General features: G+C 40.2%; 1 protein-coding gene across 3 annotated transcripts in view; it reads left to right on the top strand.

Moving 5' to 3' along the window:
- SLCO5A1 (solute carrier organic anion transporter family member 5A1) overlaps positions 1-15,920 on the top strand; it is a 112,919-nt gene extending 96,999 nt beyond the window's left edge. For all 3 annotated transcript variants that reach the window (XM_090040121.1, XM_090040120.1, XM_090040119.1), the window contains 2 exons: positions 174-238; positions 2,905-15,920. In XM_090040121.1, coding sequence (XP_089896247.1) covers positions 174-238; positions 2,905-3,362 — 523 coding nt within the window. In that variant the 3' untranslated portion in view covers positions 3,363-15,920. The remainder of the gene's footprint in view (positions 1-173; positions 239-2,904) is intronic.
- The last annotated feature ends 88 nt before the right edge of the window (positions 15,921-16,008 follow it).

Below are 16,008 nucleotides of genomic sequence, written 5' to 3'. Positions count from 1 at the left end.
GGAGGACAGCATGGTCCATTCATTTGTTAACTAACACTCAGTGTTAACACCATTAGCAGATACGGAGTTGTTTTGTCAGATGTTTATTACAGGTAGATGACCAGAAGAAAAATGCTAAAATGATTATGTGCCATGGCTGTCTTTTTCAAAAAAATTCTCTCTCTGCCTGCCAGGTCTGTGGAAGATAGTGAGCGGCCTTTTGCACTAGGAATGCAATTTGTTTTATTACGAACTCTTGGTAAGTTTTACAGTAAATAAGAACACTGATTGCTACCTGTACAGAAGCATTCATATAATCATAAAAAAATAAGGCTGGAAGGGACCTAACCATGCTTAAAGTGGGATCATTTCCTCTCTGTATCTTCCCAGATAAGTTTATTTAACCTGTTCTTAAAAACTTAAGGAAAAACCCATTATACAATGCTACTGGGCATTGTACCCAAAACATCAAAAACACCTTTTAACTTGCCATAGGTAAAGCCAGGGGAACAAGGGCATTATCAATGAAATATTTTTTTTGACCTTTTTGTATATTATTTACCATAAGTTACATTTTGAAACAGAACATCCTTTTGTTGAGACCACAGGGCCCTGTGCTGCTTCTGGGTGCTGCCAAAAAGAAGTGGCAGGTGCTGCTCCAAGATGCAGATGCTGGAGCTAGAGCGGTGGTTCCAGCAGCAGCGGTACCTGTCCATGTGTTGACTGACTGTGCACGCTGGCACAAAAAACCCCATAAACAACCCAAGCCCGGTATGCGCATTGTCAGGCTGAAGAGGAGTGGCAGCTTCACATGCTCCCTGTGTTACGTGGCGAGCAGAGGAACTGTGCCGCATTGCACCAACAGAGGCAGGGGCAGAGGCAGGCATTGTACCCCTACTTGCAGTTATTGGTCAGCACACTGACAGGTACCGCTGCTGCCAGAACTGCTGCACCAGCTTTAGCCTTGGAGAACAGCACCCACCACTACTACTTCTTGGTGTAGTGCCCGTTGGCAGCATGGGGCCCCATGGGCTTAGTTCCAGCTCACTCTTGACCGATGCTGGGGAGGCAGGAACACAGGGATGGGGTTAGAGGTGGCACTGGGGCCGGGCTAGTAACATCTAGGGGGACTAGAGGCTCCCACCCCCTCAGCTGGCACTGGGCTGCCTAGCTTGGCTACGCTGCTGCATGTTGCAAACATGTTCACCCAGTGAGCCGTGTTAAGGCGCCTTAAGGTCTGCATGGGTAGACATGCACCTAAATTGGCTCAATGCACCTTAGGCTAAGGTGCATGAAGCTTAGGTGTGCATAAGTTCACATGTTGACATGTCCAATATGTCACATTTCCTGGGAAAGCATGAGCACTTAAATGGGGCCAAGTACCCTGGTAGCAGCCTACTGAAGTTAAAGCATTTTTCTGTGAAGAGAACATTTCTTGGAAAGAACAGTTTGAAAATCATAACTCTTTTCCAGCACCTTTCATAAGAGTTGCTACCTTTATGGGTTATAGGTAGGGCCATCTTGGGAGGGCAAACTGGGGCAACCGCCCTGGGCCCCATGCTTTGGGGTGCCCTGCAGAGCTGGGTGGAGAGGCCGTGGCTGTAGTTTAGCCCAGGTTGGACAGATCTTTGCCTGTTCTGGCCACCACCTGTCCCACTGTGTCCAATGTGCTGGGGCTTTCGCTCCGTGGTGTAAGTGTGCTGTGGGACAGGGAGGGGGGCCCTGCACAGACTGCTTTGCCCCAGGCCCTGCACCCTGCTGGGATCATCTCTGGTTATTTCATCCCTTAATGTTTTTCTTAGTCTATGGGGAAATTTCTTTGCTATATCTCACTGTATTAGGGACTAAATGCTTTTACACTGTTGTGTCTAATATCACACACTTGGTAGTAAATTGCGTTGTTGCGAAGATGAATGCACCAGTCTTTTAGCTGTTTCAATGTATGTGAGAACAGGGGAGCAGAAATAAAAACAAAGATTTTCTGCCAGGCTTTTGCTTGGCTGTAGCAGATTATATCTTAATTCCACAGAATAGCTTATGATATCTTTCACTTTATTCATACGGGTAATGTATACTAGATTCTCAGGTAAACCATTATCATTAGATCCTAAATATCTATATTTGTGTTTGCATTCATCATCTGGGCCAGAGTGAATGAAGTCTTTTCAGTCTTTGGTTTATGCCTCCTATAGCACATGAGACCCCAAGCAATGGCCAGCCCAGGTTGGTAGCTTCCAAGATAGACGAGCTCAGATATATTCAGTTCAGCATGGCTATAGGCTCCCAAAAGAACAGAGTGCCATAAAATTCTTCCCCTGTAAGAAAAGAAAAGCCTCACAGATTTGTGAAGACATGTCCTATACAGCAGCTTAGAACATATTTTGCCAAAGTATTTCAACTAAATCGAAAAGAACACGTTGCTCCTCCCTCAAAATGTTGGGGATCTAATCTAGTGTCCATCAGTGTCAGTAGAAAAAAGCTCCTTCTGTTGACTTTGATCACAGTGGGATTGAGATCTCGGTTTTACAGCAACCTACAGTAAACAACCATGTATCACTGGGCATCCGTAAAGGTTAATGGGGCTGTGTAAAGAGTAAAAGCGGCATACTGAAAAAATACTAATGAGTATCAAACTGTTTGATACCATCAGAAATGGGATGTGACATCTTGTGTCAGGAGTAATCATTTTATTCCATCATGTTACACAGTAGACATCAGTAAATCATCATGAAAACTTGGTGATATTGCCCTTCTCTTGGAAGGTGCTTGGGTGCAGTGACTCTCTCAGAGGAAGTGCCTACTGTACTGGAATTAACAAAAATTAATACAATATTCAGTTGATATATTTTGTAGTTCATATTTTAAAAATGTTTTCAAATATGATTTTTCTAACGCATATTATTTGTGTTACTATTATTATTACAGCTTACATTCCTACTCCAATTTATTTTGGGGCTGTTATTGATACTACATGCATGCTTTGGCAACAGGATTGTGGCGTGCAAGGATCTTGCTGGGAATATGATGTCACATCCTTTCGTTTTGTCTACTTTGGATTGGCAGCTGGTCTCAAGTTTGTAGGATTCTTTTTTATTTTTCTGGCCTGGTATTCCATTAAATATAAAGAAGAACAACTGCAGAGACACAGATGGAGGGCCTCCCCTATAAACACAGTGAGTGAGATAGTTGGCAATGCTGGACCTCAACAGAACTATGCACGGACTAGATCCTGCCCGACTTTCAGTTCTCGTGGAGAACACAATGAAGGCATTAATTTGGCACGAGGAATGAATTGCATAGCTCAAACTTATCCTGGCCCTTTTTCAGAAGCAATAAATTCCTCAACTGAAAATGCATCAGAAGAAGTCACTGCTGAGATGTAAACCCCAGGCTTGGTAATGTGAAATTTGGTTTTGTTGGTTGACTTGAATATGGCGCCTTGTGAAACACCTGTGCCTTCTTTTTTAATCTGAACACTACATAATAAACCAACAAAATAATGCAAGCAAACAAAGAATACTTGAGGGCTGGATACCTCAAAATGTTCCAAATTCCTATTTCTCCCCTCTGGATAAATGGATTTTTAATATCTGTTTGCAGTTATTTTGGGTGTGTCCATTAAATGTTCATGCTCTACATAAGGATGAAGTATTCTGAATTTCATGGGTCAGTGGAAGAGTGACAGTCATTCATATAACTGTAGTCAGGACTGTGAGAAAAAGTTTAAATGTACTATAGATTTCACATCCACCGTAGTTTTTAGAGATGAGTAATTACTGTGAGTTCTGCTACAAAGCACAACTGAACGTGTTTAAACTATGCAACTTATTTGGATAAATATGTGAAGCATGTTCATTTCAAGTTTGCTTTTAAAGATTTAAATTCAACTCATTTTGAAAAGGACTATTTTTAGATATAAATGTAAGATTTACAAAAAGACATCATGTTTAAGTCCTGTTAAGCCATAGAAAATATGTACATCAGGTGAAGTTTTGGACTAATGAGGCATAATATCCTTATCCTGTAAAATGTATGTTTGTTTTAATTTGATAGGATGTAGCATTTCTAAATGTAGTTTGCAGGCTATGAAGTCATAACTCTTGAGTGAAAAACTACAGTATTAGTTTGTGATAACATTAAGACTTAATAATCATACATATAGGGGCTATAACACACAGATTCATATTTTGTAACTACCTCTGCAGTTATCTGTTGTAGGTGGTTACTGTTAACCACAAATCCATATTTGGAAACACAGTAACCAGTTATATTTTGATTGGAAATGCTTGGCTATAGTTTGCAAATGCATGCAGATCGTTTTAAATCGATCTCTAGCTTCCCACTAATTAGGTGAAAAACTTAAGACTTTTGAAAGCTTCATTTCAGGATTGACATAGTGCCATGCCAAACAAACCTCATATCTATAGCAAAGCAGATTTAAAAAAAAACCTGTGTGGATTGATGGCAGGGTCATACAAAAAATGGTTGGCATGTTGGCAAATTTTCTCCAGCATCCTGTCACTGATTGTGCCACTTTCTTTATGGAGTCAGACTCTGAGTCCAGAATCTTTCAGCATTAGATTTAATTATCTGCTAAGCATATTCCTTGCACAAATATTGAGTAATTTGCCTCTCATGGCCCTCTTACTCATGTAACGCAATTTCATTTAAGGTTCTATGAGGAAAATAGAAGAGTCAGATGACTTTGCCCTCTAGGGGAACAAGAAGACACAAAAAGCAATTCCACACCAGACCCACAGGCCATTACCTTGCATTTAACAATTCAAAATACGGTTTCAAGGAGGGAGTGGGAACATGTAAAAGTAAGAGATTTTTCCAATTTTATCTGCAGCCTTTTATCTGGAACCAATTCTTCTTCTGCAACCTTAATTTGGAGACATTACAGCTACTTTCTGCCAGCATGTTAGCTATACTTAAATTTAATATGATTTCAGATGAGAAAAACAGCCAAAGCTGTATTCCACTCTCAGGTGCACATTCTTAGGAAATTTGAGTCAACTCCTCTGCAAGGAAGCACGTAGAAGATTCTGTTTTTTGTGAAGTTTGCATGATGATAAACAGGAGGAAGAAAGTGTTGTATGTACAGTAGAAGGAAATACCTTAAAATAGATATAAAACAATTTCCATCTGGCTTCATGAAAAAGGGATTTTATTATAACAAAATAAAACAAGTTCAGTGAAGGTCGCATAGAATCAAATCCGGTTTCTATTGAAGTTAATGACAAAAAATCCTTTGGTATTAGGAGCCTCAGGCCTTGGCCAGTAGAGAAGATTCCTCTGTCCCTCTGTATTGCCAGTTTCCTCCCAAGTCTTCATGCTTGTCTTTCACAAGCATGTGAAGTTACTGCCCGTGCTGGCATCAGACTTGGGATGTATGTAAATATTATTTAAATGGTTACCCATTTAAACTCCTCTAATGATACTGGTTGAACAGTTAACCGATGACACATACCTAGCGTGCGTGTATGTGTGTGTGTGTTTACTTCACGCTGCCCTATGTGCACGTGGGGCAGGTTGTCCCCCGCAGAACTTTCTGCCAAGAGGAGCCAGGCATCCCCCTGTCTGGTGACACCAGTATCTCCTTGCACCTTCCCTGTCTGCAGCCCAGGCAAGGACTGTCCTGCCCTCCCACCTTGTACTCGTTCTCCCATCTGTGCTGATTTTTGTGCAGGTCGGGGGGGTGGAGCCTACCCTGCATATCTCCAGTCTGGCTGCCGACTGCACTGTGCTGCTACCACCAGTCATGCTGCAGAGGGGCCAGAGGGAGATGGGCTGGCTTCTACTTGCCTCCTCTTGGCAAACTTGCAAGTGACTGATCTGCTGCTGCCTGCCCTGGCTGGCACAGCACAGGTGCCTGGGGCCAGATGCAGCAGCACTGGGGGAGGAGGTGGTGGCAATCCCTGCCAGACAACATAGCCCCCTCCCTAGTCCCAGGTCAGCAGCAAGCTGCAGGGAGAGGGAGGTGGAGGCAGAGCTACATGCTGTGCCTAGCCTCCTTCCTGGGGCACTGTGCTGCTTCCTTTCCGTGCCGGACTGCATCCAGGCCTAAACATTACCTGTAATGCATTACTAGAATAAATATACTTACCATTTAACCTTTCACATCCCTATATCAGTCCCTAGTATAAATACTGATAGCTGTCTGTCTGTTTATCCATCCATCCTAACCATTCTTTGGTTAGTCTATAAGGTTCAAATCTACCTTGCTTTCTACTTGACTTCAGACTATCACAGCTAACTACATCTGTCTGAGAACTTGATTCCAGTCATTGCAGAGTGTCTTGATTAGTTTATCAGGTTATTTGGGTAGATCTTTTATTAGAGCAACTGAGTAGTTGCAAAAAACGTGTTGTCCAAGCTTGCAAGTGCAATCACCGTTCTTCAAGCATAGAGAGTCTCTGCTGTGCTAAACTGTTTGATTAGTTTGTATAGCTCTTGATCCTTCAAGTATTCACAGAAAATAATTCCTTTCTACAACTAAGTATAGACAAATATCACTCACTAATGACAACTAAGTCACTCCCTGTTATTCTTTTGTCATTAATGCTTATTGAAGCTAAAAGGAAGCCTGAAAAATTTCTTCTTCATGTTCAATATCCAGGCAGGTTCTATCCCTGATGTAGAGGCCTGCTTTGGGATATGTAGCCATCTGCACCAGCCTTTACAACTTATACCCATTGCTCCAGAAATAAACCCAGTTGGAGACTTGATGCAGAAATTGTTGTGTGAGGTTCGTTCTTTTTGTTATTGTTGGAGTTCAGAATGGATTATTAAAATGGTGACTTCTAGCCTCATTCTGTGTGAGAGAGTGCACCTCCCCTCTTTTTTTCTTCTTTTTAAAAAAATCCTAAAAACTTTGTAGTGGTCCTTTCCTTCTCAAGTCCTTCTGACAAGATATTTAGTAGAATTCACACATTCCTTGGAATCTGACAGGGCCCCACTGAATGTTTCTATTATGGCCTCAAACACGCAACCTTTGGATGGTCAGCCACATGCTTTAGTGCCCATACCACCCCAGTCCCTGTTTAAAATGGTGAAACTAGCAAATGGGTATAAGGGTCCTGCAACACGTGTACTAAGATCTTGTCAAATTTAAGGGGAACAGTGACCTCTGTATAGACCAGTGCAGTGTAAAGTCAGGGCAGAATCAGGCTTCCAAGTATTGCAGCAGCAAATGTAAATTACAGAGCAAATCTCTCATTCCCTCCTCAATGAGTGAACAGGCAGACACATCCTTCAACTATTGAAGCTTTTGGATTAATTCCAAGGAAACTAAAGCTTGTTGAAACTGAGCGTTTGTGCTCCATGAGCATTTCTGACCCTTCAAATTGTAATGAATTTCAGAAGAAAAATTTTAAGTACCTTGTAAAACAAAATTGCCAGACAAATTATTATAGAAAAACTGAAACCACCTTATTGAAGTACTTCTTTTCAGCTTTTCTAACTTTTATCATCTCCACAATGATGAATTATTTTTGTATAAATTTAAAATGTTTCAATAATATTTTATAAAATATTAAGATAACAATAATGTATTTCCACATTTAAGTTTTATTTAATCAACATTCTCTGAAACAAAAGCCCTGTTCCCTTGAAAAATTTAACTAGCTCTTAAAGACAGAAACAGAGAAAAGTAGGTTCAGAAGTACTGCTTAATGTAGTGACTAAACCATCCCAGTTAAGTGTCTGTTTAATCTACTCTTAAAAACTTCTAAGGATGGGGATTCAACAACCTCTCAGGGTAGCCTGTTCCAATGCTTAATCAACCTCAGAGAGAGAGGTTCATTCTTCCTAATCTCCAACCTAAATTTCCCCTGCTGAAATTTAAGATCATTGCTCCTAGTTCTGCTCCATGGGGCCCTAGTTCTTTTTAACTAGGGACCTTCTGAAATCACAATTTCACATTTTTTGCAGAAACTGTGGTTTGAGGTGGTTTATGCAAAAAGCAGTGTTACCTGTAATTCGAGGCAGAATTGACAGGAAAAAAAAAACCTTACAGAAAATAAAATGCTGGCTGCCAGCACAGAGAAAGGGAGTCAAGATGACAGCCACCCCCTCCTCCTTCCATTGCTTATTGGCTGAGAGAGTTCCCTGTTGTGTGACCATGCCAATCAGCCAATCAGCGGTGAGGGGCAGAACCACATGAATGGCAGCTTCCATGGCCAATCAACGATGTGGAGGGGCATTACTGCAAAAAAAACTATGAAAATGTGATCACCTGTCTGCCTCGATTTCTGTAGGTCTCTATTTATAACGACCCTTAAAGTATCTGAAGACTGTTTTCAAATGCCCCTCTCAATCTTATCTTCTTCAGGTTAAAATCCTAATTTTTGTGGCTTTCTAGTTTTTGTGGCTTTTCTTTGCAAGTCATGTATCCCAGGCCTGTAATCATTTTCATTACTCTTTCCAATTTGTCTGTATCTTTCTTGAAGTGTGGGACCCAGAATTGGATGCTCCACCAGTTTTGAATAGAGGGGAAAGATCACTTTCTTTGATTTGCAAAAGATACTCCTGTTATTGGCCTTTTTCGCAACAATAGCATACTTATTTCATGTTCTACTTCTGGTCTGCTGTAATAACTCTTTCTCTAGTACCGCACCTGGCCAATCATTCCCCAGTCTGTATTTGTGCATGGAATTGTTCTTTCTTAAGTGCAGGAGTTTACCCTTGACCTTACTGAAATTAATTTGATTATTTTTAAGACCATTTCTTTAGTTTTATCAAGAACATTCTGAATCATAGCCCTACTCTCCAGTGTCTGCAACTCAACCCAACTTGGTGTAGTTTGCTAATTGTTTACTCAATGCCTTCTTCCAAATCATTAATTAAAATATTAAACTGGACCTAGGATGCATCCCTGGGGAATCCCTATATTTCATCCCTCATTCCAACTGGACATTGAGACATTGATCTCTACATGATCCAACCAACTTTGTATTCATTTTACCATACTTTAATCTAGTGAAGGGAAGCTATATTCAGAATGAGCTAAAATAGTTTAATGTGTAGTCAACAAAGGCATAGCTGAACAGGTGGCAGGTTGTAATAAAAAAAAAAAAAAAAGGACTTTCCAGATGAGGTAGAAGTGACTTTGCCTTGAACAGAAGCTATCACAATCAGCAGAAAGCTAGGTCCTGTTCTCCTGTAATATTAGTCTGCAAGGAATGGCATCAGTCAGTGGCACGGGAAGCTAGCTGGAATTCTGAAATGCCATCATAGAGAAGCTGCAATTCTTTTCTCACGCTAGCTTATCTCCACTGACATCCATGGAGTTGCTTCTGATTTACGTTGCAGTATATGGAAGGAAAAATCAAACCTAATGTCTGAAATTAGCAGACTGGACATCCATATAGTTTGTTTCCTTCAAAAGAAAAAGACAAGCAAAATGGAAACAGAAATGAGAAAGAGGATAGTTAGAATCTATAAGTGTGATTCTTTACCCTTTGGGGTCTATTATGAAAGTGTTGGCACTGGGTTCAAAGACTACAAGATAGGGTCCTCCATATTTACAGATGCAGACCTGGTTCTCTACTCCCTTACATTTTGGGCTCATCTACATGTTGCCCTATGGCAACATAATGACACAGTACATTACCTTACAGTGCTGTGGTGACATAGTGATTGCATGGGTCTCTGTGGGATTGCTAGTTACGTTGCCATAGCGGCATGCTCCCCCAGTATAGTGCACCACTACAGCGAAGTAGCAGTGCAATTTAACCATGCGCTGCATGCATGGCACAGTAACTGCCCTAGTGCGCTGCGCTTTAGTACTTCTAAAAGGAAGTACTAAAGCACAGCACCATAGCAGCATTGCCATAACATGTAAACATGCCCTTTATGGTCTTATTTACTCCTGAGAGACTGGATATATATTGATGCTATCTGATTGGGTAGTACTTTTCACCCACTGAGCACAGATGCAATAGCTACAGCACATGCATCAAGCAAAGGACCAGACCAGTGCTATTCTTATAATCAATTGGAAGTTTTCAAAAATTAACCTTTTTACATGTCCTTTTAGGCCAGCTTTGTACCCTAGTCTGATATTTTAAAAACTGCAAACTCTAAACTGCACATTTCTTAAGGTTAATACAATATAAATGAACTAGGTTGATATTTTCTAGTAGGTATTTAAAATAGTTTGGAATTATAAATATTTGTTCATAGTGTTTAAAAAAAAAATAAAAATGAGATTGATTTTCTTCAAATATATGTACAATCCACAGTATTACGCACTTATACAATATGGCTCTGATCAGATAAAATACTTTTAAGTGTGTGCACAACTTACACATGATTAATTTGCTTCAAGTTGTATGCATACTTAGTGCTAAATCAAACCCATTAGAGTATTGAATGGAGTTCCTTTCTGCACAGAGAAATTTCCATGTCAAGATTTTTTCTTTCATTGAATGATTGTTTGTAAGAAGAACAACAGAGGATGAATGCAGGAAAAATTCTCAAAGGCTTGTTATGTATTCAGTATTAAGGCACGCGTTTCATTTGCAAGCATAATCCATAACTCCAAAATGTGTTATCAGTCAGTAGATATCAATATGGTCATGCTAAATTTTGTAGGTGGCTATATGCTAGTTTGGACTAGAAATAAGACAATTTTAACAATGAGGGTATTAAGCAACTTACTGATGTATATGGTAGATTCTTTGTTACTTGACTTCTTTAAAGCAAGTATAGATGTGTTTCTAAAAAATAGATCTTAGCCAACTCAAAACTATTCCAGTTTGAAACTCTATACATTACATATGAGGCCAATCTAGATAAGCGTAATGGCTCCCTTCTGACCTTACAGGCCATGAAACTATTGATTTAATTATATACGGCTAGGTCCTATAAAGTTATAGGACCAGGTCTTAAGCAGAATTTGGTCCTAAATATTACAAAAGTTCCAGTCTCTAATCAAACAAGATACAGAGTTCCCTTTGCTCCAACTGATGTCAGTGAGCACAGATGGGATTCAGCAGCTCGTACAAGGGGGCAGTGCTGCTTACAGGTTCAGGGCTTGATTCATCACTGCCTTGCTGCAGGTTCCTTCTGCAACTCCACTGCTTTCAGTCTTGCCCCACTAACAACAGTGGTGATGCTGGTTCAAGGTGTCTTCTCATAGAGTACTGGGGCCAGCTTCTCAGCAACAGTAAGATGCTGGGACTGAAGATCATTGGACTGGATGCCAAAAGCTGAAAATCTAAGAAAGCTGAAGTGTTTAAGAACTGGTTGTGAATAAATGGGAGTCAAAATGACATTAAATGCATATTAGAGTTTGTTTTCTATTTACTCTCCAGTTTGTAATACTTCTGTGTAGAATGACAACAAATATTTCCCTATCGTGTTTGTCCGTGTCCAATTTTCCATAACACCTATTTTAATAGAGTCTGGGAAAGACATACTACGTTCTTTATGCTGTTTTGTTTCTTCACCAGCAATGTAAGTGATGAATCCATGGTAGATATTGATAGTCAATCAGGACTCCCACTAAGAATGCAGTTTAGGTGCCTGCATCAATAGAACTTGGAAGGGCATTTGCAAATTTGAAGAATAAACCACTAATGTTTATAGGTACCCTTCAGGTACTTCTATATATGGCCTGAATTGTTAAACATTGTTCCCTTTAAAGTACTTAAGAGTTAGACAGCCACTTCAGGATATTAGCTTCATTCTTCCGCACAAGATTAGAGCTTTATCTATCACACAGGTTTTTAAAGGTTAAATATACCCACTTGCACTAAATATATCATACACATGCAGTGCAGTCTCTTTAACAGAACTGTAGCCACTAATATGAAACATAATACTGTAGAAACCTACAACTGCCTGTTTCTGAAGTTGTAAGTCAATAGATAATTGTTCATGTAGCTTATAAATGCAGATGAGCCTAACTTCCAATGTTCAACCTGAATCCACACTTTCTTCAAATTTGGGGTTGTTACATTTGAACTCTTTAGTTCAGGCTCTTTTCTGTTTCTAAAACTCTTGTATTATCAATCATTGTGTCATATCAATTGCTTTCATCTCAAAGCAATTGTCACAAGATATCCAGTCACAATGTTTTGTTCAGGAGCTAGGTAAAAGCTTGCATATTGAAGGATGTCTGTAAGAAGCAGTGTCCAAAATATTTTTCACTTCAAGGAAGAAAATGTATTTTGTAACCTTGATCGATTTTGGACATGCAGATGACTAAACAATACCGTGGTGCCAGTGAGTACAGAAGTATTTTTGATGCTTGATGACAGGAATGTATCTGATGTATTCTAAACACTTCAGTGATATAACTGCCTGGGCACTGAAATTTGAAGATGGAAATATTTCTGTAAGTGAAGTGTTCATAATTACCCCAGGGTCAAATACTACAAGTCCTCTCTTAGTCAACTGGTGAGAAGTTGCTTGTAGAAACACCACAGGACTTAGTTGAGTATTAACAGCCAAGGTACTAATGGATGAATCAGCTGTTAACTGCAGCATTATATGACTTAATAATTTTCGTAAGATGTTTTCTTAACAGTACTGCTAGATAAATGTTGACAATTAATTTGATAGGAACTAAAACCAAACAAAACACTGGGCAAACTATGGGGCTGCTTCTACAAAATTCCTACTGCAGTTGATGAGAATTTTATGTTAAGGTTTTTAAGTTTGGCTTGACATTTCTGGAGGAATAATAATAGGCCAAACTCGTATCCCATTGGTAACACAGGCCAAATTCAACCAAGGCTTTTGCTGTTAACTCCTAGGGAGAGAGGATTTAGCCCTTAGGTTTTTGCATTTGGAAACATAACGCCTTTTTTTGAATTGGAGCCTGTGGACTGAATGGAAGTAGTTCAGTATACATGACACACGCTAGATTGTGCAAGTGAGATCGATAGGACATGCCATCGGAGGAAAAAGTTAATGGACAGTGAATTTCAGTTTCAGTATATGAATGTAATGGGAAATCATTACTAAGGTTTTTTTTCAAGGCATTTCTCATTAAAACTTGTACCTGTCCCCTTTGAATTAAATGGGAGTTTTGCCACTGACTTCAATAGGAAATAATCCACAATGCATATTTCTAACAAAAAGATTAACTATAAACAGCAAGAGTCTGAGCCATAGCTTAGGAGCATGGAATGGTTACACTATCTACAACTGTTTAGCTAAAAAAAATTATATTGAATAAACTGGGCTTAGGTAATTTTTGGTGGGTATGTGAGAGTATGAGCGCACAGGTGGGTTGCTTATGGTGAAAAAGACAAGTTGAATGCATTTTTTCAGACTTTTAGGTTCCTTTTGTGAGGATTTTTAATTGTATTTATTTCTCTGCAAAGCTTAAGAGTAATTTGAAAGATGTATCACACACTATGTGTAATGGAAGCTACTGTCAACATCTATTGTAAACATGAGTTTACAAGCAAAGCCTTTAATACTTGGTATGTGAAAATAAAAATAGCATATCCTGTGTCTTTTATTTATGACCCCAAAAACCCTGCACAAAACCCTTCAGTCTGTGAGTGCTGGAGTGCAGCACTCTGTGTTCCAGAAGGTGGAGGATTTGGTTTGAAGTAAGGCTCTGCGCAAGGTCCATTGAAATTAATAAAAATCCTTCCATTGGATTTAGTGGGTGTTCACTCAGCTAGATCCTGATCACACTGAAATTGAAGCAAAATGGACAACTATTGACCAGTTGTACTGGACCAACTTTGACCAGTGTTAAATATTGCATTGGTGATGCTAAGACTCCTGTGTAGTGTAATGTTTGGGTGATTTGGGGGGTGGGGAGGTGGGCAAGGTGTGCAGCAACCCCACCTCCTAAGCTCAGTGTGCATGAGCCACACTACTGAAGTGGGAGGGGAGAAATGCAAGTGCACCCTCTTCACCTCTCTTGGATCCATTTCTAATTGTAATACAAATGCAAAATGACCAAAATTAACCGAGAGCTGATGAGCACATGTCCATGGGATAGCTGAACTTTAATAAGGATATGAGAACCAGGTCCTCAACCTGCTGTACAGACTGAGGCTTATGTGGACAAATTAAACAAATAACATTAGCTGTAATTGCATGAAGCCAGCAGAAAAGTATGGAGGCAATTGTCTGTTTTCATCTCCAAAACAAGACTTCTGTAGTTTCACCTCAAAGATCTGTTATTACGAAGCAAAATATCAGCTATAGAATAAACACTGCATTTGCTGTAATTCAAGCTCTAATCAGATTTCTGGTCCATGGCATTATCAAGGGTGCAGTTGTTACTTTAAAAATCAATAGGGGGAATGGCCTTGGCAGGGCTTGAGACTGCTGCTGCATGGTGTGCTCACCTTTCTGGAATGGGAAGTTATTGTGCTACAGTGACATCTACTGGCTGATAGGAAGAAAATTAACTAAACTTGCAATCCTGAAAACCACATCTAACCCTGGAAGCATTGCAACTGCCTAGATGCCTCTACCTGCCAGGCTTGGAAGCCTTACTCCTAAACATATGTAGCAGCATCTGGATTTTAACAGGACTGACCAGATCAGCTCCTAGTTCACACCTCAACCCTACTGAAACAGAGAAAATAGTCTTTCCTCTGCCTAAATGCCTGCAGGGCCTGAAACACTAGGCACTCAGAGTTTATCTGACATGTCCCCCTGGTATAGGGTCCTATATACAATGAAGTAGTGACTGCTTTTTTTTAAACACCAGAGGAAGAGGCAGTGCTATGGTGCTGTGGGACCCCCTTCATGGATCATTCGTCAGAAGTGGGAGAAGGTTCAAGCCTCTCTACTGCCTTCTGTCTATTTCTACCCCCATGAAAGTATCCTAAACACAAAACTAAAGTCGGAGTGCAGGTTCTAGGTATGACTCCACTGCTTTCAGTGAAATTATGCCAGCATAGAACTGGAGGTCTATGTTCTCTTGAAGAGTTTGGAACCCAAATTCTCAGCCCCTGTATACTGATGTGGCTGGAGGACTGCAGCCCCCCCCGCAACCTGGGTATTTAAGAAAGGTGAAGTGTTTAAAAAGCTGGCTGTGAATAACTAGGAGTCAAAATGACATCAAATGCACAGGTAGCGTTCATATTTATTTGGTCTCCAGTTTGGTCCAGAAAGAATTCAAGACGTGTGTGGCCACAGAAATAGGATACTCACCTGGAAGAGAGGCAGCATGGCATCTGATCCACACTCCTAAGTCTGCTTCTGTATACTATCCAATGGTTTTTTCTAATGGGTGTAAGGACAAGAATCCACATTTCTCACTCTTCCTGCTGAACCCCGACCACTAGGCTATGCAGTTATGCTCAACGGTGCATTCTTTGTGGTCCAATTTAATACATCTGTAGCAGGCTCACTCCTGAAGTTTTCCAGACCTGACAGTTTATAGTCTTCAATCAGGTCCAGGGGAGCTTGGCTGCTTTATTTTCCTGCTGCCTCCTGATTGGTGGATGGGCTCCACCAATCAAAACAGCAGGATCTCAAGCCTGGGACTCAACCCAAGCTCTGAAAGGTGAGCCTGCTACACATCTTTCTTTTCTGAAGAGAGTCCTAGCTGCAATACAAGTGTAGACTTCCCCATACCCAGCCTATAGCCCATATGTAAGGTGCTCTTCTGGGAGGCAAGAATTGTGGGTTTGACTCGAGAGGGAAAACAATTCAATTGTACTTCTTGAGCAAGTGCTATAAAGACTAAGCTAGGAGCAGGCATATCAGCCCTACATCCTGTGCTTCTGACTCTGCTTTAAAGGTCCCAGTCCATTCATCCATAGAAAGGGAACAGATGGTTATTGCCTTGAGCTCAGACCAGTGGATTAAGCATGCAGGTTGCCTCATTTGCTTACAATGGAAGTAATGGTTTGATGGATTGGGAACTAAATTATCTGCAATATTTACTAAGCAAGGAATACATTATTCATAACCATGAGGAATGGTTTTAAGTAGCAGTTTCCTTATACAAAGTATTATGTAGGTTTATTACCAATTGTCTAATTGTGATTAGATTAAAACCATAAAAAAAATTAAACTAAAATTATTTTAACATTT

The sequence above is a fragment of the Crocodylus siamensis genome, chromosome 3 (assembly GCF_052110815.1).
Source record: "Crocodylus siamensis isolate JL-2025a chromosome 3, ASM5211081v1, whole genome shotgun sequence".
Lineage (NCBI taxonomy): Eukaryota > Metazoa > Chordata > Crocodylia > Crocodylidae > Crocodylus > Crocodylus siamensis.
This window is presented reverse-complemented; position numbering and strand designations above follow the sequence as displayed.